We start from the raw sequence: 7500 nt of genomic DNA on the forward strand, positions 1-7500 counted from the left end.
TTTTGTTTAAAGTTGGCCAAATCGACCCTGACCCTCATCCCTCTGTGGGGTATACACGCTATTCTCTCTCTCTCTCTCTCTCTCTCTCTCTCTCTCTCTCTCTCTCTATCTCTCTCTCTCTCTCTCTCTCTCCCTCTTTTTCTCTCCCCTCTCTCAGGTTGGCCAAGTCTACCCTGACCCTTATCCCTCTGTTGGGTATTCACGCCATCCTCTTCACCTTCGTCATCGATGAGTCTGTCCCCAAAGAGTCCCTCCTGCGCCTCATCCGCCTCTTCTACGACCTGCTCTTCAGCTCATTCCAGGTCAGAGGTCAAATACTGCACCTGTGATCCCAGCTACTGCCACCATAACTGCAACAAGTGCACCCGTGGCCACAACCAATGCGTGTGGCAACAACCCGTTTATTCTGTGCACTGACATTGATGTTGAATCTATTCATTCTTGCACCTGTAATATTTCACTAATCTTGTCTCTTTCTATCTATCTATCTATCTATCTATCTATCTATCTATCTATCTATCTATCTATTTATCTGTCTATCTATCTGTCTGTCTATCTGTCTATCTCTTTATCTCTCTATCTATCCATCTCTCTTTATCTCTCTATCTATCTATCTATCTATCTATCTATCTATCTATCTGTCTGTCTATCTGTCTATCTGTCTATCTCTTTATCTCTCTATCTATCCATCTCTCTTTATCTCTCTATCTATCTATCTATATATCTGTTCATTCTTGCATAAGTAATCAAGTAAGGGATAATTTATTGTCCGGAGGTCATTCTCAAAAAAAAATTCCCGACGGGGCGAACAACACCCCGACGCGCAGCGGAGGGTGTTGTTTCGTCCTGAGGGGAATTATTTTTGGAGAATGACCGACAGACAATACATTATCCCGCTTATTATACGGTAACTTGCCAAAAACGATAGAAGAAATTCCTACGACATACGTAAGGGATAATGTATAGAACGCAGGTCATTGTCGGGAAAATAAGCCCCGACAGGGCGAACAGCACCCCAACGCGAAAGCGGAGGGGTGTTGCTTCACCCTGAAGGGGCTTATTTTCCCGACAGTGACCGGCGTTCTATACATTATCCCGCTTATTATACGGTTACAACTAAAACAAACAAATTACTTAACACCTTGTGTCTTTTTACAATGCATTTGTTACTATACGTAGTGTTTAAAAGGAGAGAAATAGTTCGCCAAAGACGTTGAACTTCAAAGACAGTTGAACATTCTTTAGAACACAGCTGCTCAACCGTCCGCTGAAACTCCATTTATAAGTTACCGTACTACTTGCGGAGTGCTACGAAAGACGTGAATTAGAGGCAAAAAGGCCACTTTCCTTGACAGCGGTCATTAAGTCCATAGCAACGGTCAGTTATCGGAAAATAGTTGACCGCAGAACGTTGGGAAGCCCCATTCAAGTGAATGGAGCATTCTACAGCATTAAGAAGAGCCGTGTAATAACTCTTTTTAATGGTTTAGTTGCCGTTTCAGAGTCCGGTTTAGAAATAAATAGTTCTTCAAGCAAATAGAACTTTGAAGTTTCAGGTGTTGCATAGCAACCCATTACTTGCTGACTTCAAATTAATGTCTACTGTTTTGTTAAAATGACAGGACTTCTGGCGGAATGATATGAAAGATGTGAATTAGAAGTACAAAACCCGTTGCCAAGACAGCGGTCATTATCTTTTCGCAGCGGTCTGTTAGCAGGAATTAATGTATGGGTATGACGTAGGGATGGCCCATTCAAATCAACGGTACTTTTTTTAACATTCTGAAGAGCCGTATAATATGCATACTTATTCTTCTGAATCTGTGTCTCTCCAGGGTCTGCTGGTGGCCATACTTTACTGCTTTGTTAACAAAGAGGTAAGACTGCACACATACGCCATGCTATAGAGTCCAGCTCTAGTTATAGTCATAATGATGCTCCCTGTGGTCATGCTATAGAGTCCAGCTCTAGTTAGAGTCATAATGCAGCACCCATAGAGTCCATCTCTAGTTAGAGTCATATTGCTGCTCCCATAGAGTCCATGCTATAGAGTTCAAGTCTTAGAATAGTTAGAGTCATAATGTTGATATGACACAACCATACTCACCCTAACACTCTACCTATGTGTGTGTGTGTGTCTCTCTCTCTCTCTCTCCCTCCCCCTCTCTCTCTCTCCCTCCCCCTCCTTTCTCTCTCCCTCTCCCCCTATCTCCCCTCTTTCCGTATCTCTTTCTCTTTCTCTCTCTCTTCCCTCTTTCTGTATCTCTTTCTCTTTCTCTTTCTCCCCCCTCTCTCCCCTCTTTCTGTATCTGTTTCCCTTTCTCTCTTTCTCCCCCCTTTCTCTCTCCCCCCACTCTCTCTCTCTCTTTATCCCTCTCCCCCTCTCTCCCCCCTTTCTCTCTCTCTATATCCCCCTCTCTCTCTCTCTCTCCCAGGTGCAGTCTGAGATGGTGAAACGGTGGAAGCGCTGGAAGCTAGGCAAGGACATCGAGGAAGAGTACCGCCACACGCACAGCCAGACGCCGCACGGCAAGAGCGCCAGCGTTGCCATGGCCGCGCTCAGCGACGACCCCCCGGACTTGGACCCACCCCCCGAGCCCTCCCCCACCTCCTCCGTCACGCTCCTCCGAGTCGGGTCGGAGAGCCGCCGGTTGGTGGTCATCGCTGGCTGCGGCCCCAATGGGAGGGGGGGTCGGTCCCAGGAGGGGGGAGCCGGGGAGAGGAGCAGGGTGCAGTTAGTCTCCCTGCCACCGGAGGGCAACAGCTATGGGAGCAGCTCCGTCACCGAGGACATCGGCTTGGAGGAGAGGCCGCGCGGCTTCAGCCTTAATCGCAGCAACAACGACAGCGCCGACGACAACGAGGAGCGTCACCTCCGGCAGGAAGCTACGGAGAGCTACCTATGAGCTCCGCCTCTTCTCCTCACAGGAGTGCTCGGGTAACCCTCGGGTTACCATGCCAACGCCTGGTCCCGCCCACCTGCTCAGGGGTGAGAGAGGGGGAGGTGGGGGGGGGGGATGTGGGCGGGACAGGACGTGGATGGACAGGAAGTCAGAGCAGTCGATCCAATGGGATGAACTCTCATCACGTGTGGGAGTTTTGATTGGCCAGCGCCAGTGTTGCCGTCAGTGTTTGACTGCACCTTTAAAAACAAAGACGAAAGAAAGGGCACATACTGGTTCTCCCTCAAAGGAAGGACATTGAGGAGCGAAAAAAGGCAGAGATTCTACATCGCATAGGGGTGTGACAGACTGTTGGGCTACGCATCGCAAAGTTTTTGGCTCTCCTTCCGCTCTCTGACGAAGACTACGACGACGACGAGCTGGGAGAAGCTCATCAAAGAGATAATCAAGGTGACCTTCAAGGTGACTTTCAAGGTGACCTTCAAGGTGACCTTCTTTGCCAAACGCCCACCTCAGTACCTGCTCCATGGTGCGCCATGCCTGAACACAGCTTCTGTGTTTTGTCTCTTATTTTCTTTACGGTGGTGTTATCGTCGCTTCATTCATTTCTAATAGCGCTAAAGCAGAGCGCTAAACTGTGTGTGTGTGTGTGTGTGTGTGTGTCTATCCCCATCACCTTTGCGGGCTTTGCTCGTTGTCTTTTTTTCCCCTCTGCTGTGAAAGGTGAGCTTGAGGTGCAGTGTAAGCCTTCAGGGCCACCGTACAGCTCAGGCTAGGCTAGCTGACCATGCATGGAGAACGTGGGGTTATGCGGCTTAGGCAAATTGGATTCAAACGTGAGAAAACCCACACTAATGTGCCATTTCCAGTCCAAAGACAACTTAAGGTCTCTCCTTGAGACATATGTGAAAACTGTACTATGAATGTTCCAAAATATCATCTGATGCCATTGTCTGTGGGGATGCCTGGGTAACAAAAGATGTTATGGAACGGAGAGAACATTCCCCAAAGAATCATGTGAATGTGTTTGGTGAGATTATGGTTATGGTTAAAGGATGATGGGTGGGGGGGGGGGGGACAGGGAGCTATTGAATATGGTGACAGTTTCTAAACTACTTGTCAAGAGATGTAAAGATGGGCTTCAGAAAAAAAGAAAAAAATGGAAGATGAATCAAAAATATGTTGCATTTTGTTTTGATTAAATGTCTATGGCCAAAAGTGCTGCAGTCTGATTTCTGTCCTGTGAATCTCTATGTTCCTATTTTTTGGAAAATAAGCCAGCAGAATGAAATTGAATGAATGCTTCTTGGGGGGGGAATTAATCAAACTTATTGATCCAATTTGGTCTCAGTCCACTGTCAGATGATGCATTAATCATTGATTAAAACACAGGTTATGAAGGAGCGTTTGATTACATTAACAGGAAAGTACCACAGAGAAATTATGTAAATTGAACCGTTTTCTTTTTCATTAGAGTTTAATGATTGATAGAAAAACACTTTTTAAGGCTAAAAAGTAGTGAATTGGAACTATAAATATGTAATGATGCCATTTGCTTGTTTGCTGTCCAGATGTCTGCCTTTACTGAGGCTATAGCAGAGTTCAGGACTTCAGAAGACTAGAGGCTTCATATAATCAATTTTTAACTGAACACTCCCTTCACAGGGAGCTTGGAATGTGTGTGTATGTGTGTGTGTGTGTATGTGTGTGTGTGTGTGTGTGTGTGTATGTGTATGTGTATGTGTATGTGTATGTGTATGTGTATGTGTATGTGTATGTGTATGTGAGTGAGTGTGTGTGAGTGAGTGCGTGTGACATAACATACCGCGCACAGTCGTGGGAAACCAAATATACCACAAGGGAAATATACTTCATGTATCCCAAACTACTTAAAACTACTTTACAACACACACTCACACATATACACCAGAGAATAAGACACACACACACACACACACACACACACACACACACACACACACACTCACACTCACACATATACACCAGAGAATAAGACACACACACACAACACACACACACACACACACACACACACACACACACACACACACACACACACTCACACTCACAGATATACACCAGAGAATAAGAGACACACACACACACACACACACACACACACACACACACACACACACACACACACACAAATACACCAGAGACTAAGATACATTAACCCTTCCTCCCCACACACACACACACAACTGCCTTTACAGAAGCACTTGCTCACATACACACACACACACACACACACACACACAGTCACACACAGCACGCAAACAAAAGCCTGCACGCACACACACATATACACTGTCTTCTACACATTTGAAGTGCCGTCTAGTAGCCACAACATTAGAGGAATGTAAACAGAGCTCTTGAGCAGGATGTGTGTGTGTGTGTGCGTGCACGTGTGCCTGTGTGTGTGTGTATGCGCGTGTGTGTGTGCGTGCGTGTGCGTGTGTGTGTGTGCGTGTGCGTGTGCGTGTGCGTGTGCGTGTGCGTGTGCGTGTGCGTGTGCGTGTGTGTGCAGGCTGAGAGGACACAAGCCCAACAAACTGCTCGAAAATGTGTTTATTTTCACGTTTAACCCTGTAGGGATGAGAAAAGATTTTAACGATTCCGGTTCCTTATCGATTCCTGCTTATCGAACCGATTCCTTATCGATTCTCTTAACGATTCTTATAATTTGGTAGGGGGCGAAAAAAGAGCACAAACGGGTTTTTTACATTAATGCTCTTTTATATAAATTTCTAGAATGTTTACATACACATTTAAATAAAACTTACATAACTTAAATAAAATGTGTTCTGTTTAATATAAACGTTCATACAAATAACAATGCTCCTTCCTTACAGAAGACGTACTAACTGCAGCCTGTAACGATGACAGACTAGCAGCCTCTGAGCCCGTCTGATTTAGAACCTCATCATCAAAATGGAATGGATGGAAATGGAGATTATTTATAGAGCGAATGCTGGTTTGCACAATGAAAAAAATGGCACTAACAAAATCGCTGAATTTTCTGATCTGACATACAGCCCTTGTTATTGAGGTAAAGGACTGTATATTTTCTTGTAGGTTGCTTGGTTGTATTGCTAATAGCGAACTATTATGCTAAACGCTTCTAATAGCAATGTAAAGTCCACTACAAACACAATAACGTACTGAAACATAATTACTTGTATCATGTACAAACTAGGCACTCAGTATATTTAACGCTTAGCTATTGCTGCCACTGAATTGGCTACGAGAAACTTATCCATATCGAACTGTCAAACTGAGGGAGCTGCACGCGTTGCTTGCTTATTAACTCTTTTGTACAGCCTAACCCTACCCTAGGACCAACAGAGGGGAGGCAAGCACTGCCCCTGCCTCTAGCCAATGGTTGAAAATAGAAGATTATACAGTTAAGCTAGCCTAGTTATGTAAGTTATATATAATATATGACAATGTCCAACATCGCCCATTCTGTTAAGCAATTCAATGCTAAGTTTAGTTATGGTTAACACGAAAACGCAAACGTTTGCTGATAACACACGAGTAACACCGTTATGACTTATGATAAAACATTTTGAGGAGTTTACCTTGGCAAGTGAGGGATGAAGCGCCGACGTTAGTTGAGCTGCTGCTAGCATCGAAAACATGACATTCTTGTAATTTTATACCATGTGTGCTCAAGTGCTTATTCATGGTAGATGTACTTCCTCCCTTTGAGGAAATACATTTTTTACAGAGGTTACAAGTGACCGTGTTCGCATCCGTTCGGGTGAAATAAAGCCACACTTTAGATCGCTTCTGTCGAGTTGCCATTTCTGCTGCGTTCTGACTTTATTATAAGAGTTTGCGCATGCGCAAACGGCACAGAGACCCGTTAACAGACCCGGTTATGAATTTGGCTAACGATTCCAAAGATTCGGCTCATTGGGAACCGGTTCTCAACAATACCCGGTTCTCGGTTCCCATCCCTATAACGCTGTGTGCGTGTGCGTGTGTGTGTGCGTGTGCGATCGTGCGTGCGTGTGTTTTGTGTGTGTGTGTGTGTGTGTGTGTGTATGTGTTGTGTATGTGTTTGTGTGTTAATGCATGTGTTTGTGTGTGCATGCATGTGTTTCTGTGTTTGTGGGTGTGTGTGTGTGTGTGTGCGTGTGCGTGTGCGTGTGCGTGTGCGTGTGCGTGTGCGTATGCGTGTGTGTGTGTGTGTAAGTGGAGAATTGTGTTACGAATAACCCCAAATGAAAACATCAGTTTTTCTTTAGCACATAAACCTAATTAACCGAACTAGATATTCGCAAGGCCAATTTATAAAGTGAACGCTGAATAATTAGATGAATAACATTCAAGCCACATCCTCTGCCGCTTTAATTAGTGTTTTGTCTGTGTGTGTGGGTGTGTGTGTGTGTGTCCTTGCATATGTCTGTGTGTCCTTGCTTCTGGTTCATTTCAGAGGAAGGCTGATGTGATTCACATATCTGTAGTCATGTTCAGCCATCTGTGGGAAGGTTACTTGATTACTGGGTAGAATAATAGACTACGCAACATGATCTCAAGCTGAGAAATTGAAATATGGGACAGTGAG

At 44.9% G+C, this 7500-nt stretch overlaps 1 protein-coding gene across 1 annotated transcript in view; it reads left to right on the forward strand.

The window, feature by feature from the left end:
• The window catches only part of gcgrb (glucagon receptor b), a gene marked incomplete at both ends in the record, with an annotated part of 28237 nt that extends 25331 nt beyond the window's left edge, over positions 1 to 2906 (forward strand). The window contains 4 exons of the mRNA XM_080842181.1: positions 1 to 49; positions 196 to 302; positions 1836 to 1877; positions 2436 to 2906. The exon at positions 1 to 49 is cut by the window's left edge and continues 1 nt beyond it. Of these exons, the coding sequence (XP_080698307.1) occupies positions 1 to 49; positions 196 to 302; positions 1836 to 1877; positions 2436 to 2906 (669 nt within the window). The remainder of the gene's footprint in view (positions 50 to 195; positions 303 to 1835; positions 1878 to 2435) is intronic.
• Positions 2907 to 7500: the final 4594 nt, after the last annotated feature.

This window comes from Sprattus sprattus (genome assembly GCF_963457725.1).
Source record: "Sprattus sprattus genome assembly, chromosome: 1".
NCBI classification, from domain to species: Eukaryota; Metazoa; Chordata; class Actinopteri; order Clupeiformes; family Clupeidae; genus Sprattus; species Sprattus sprattus.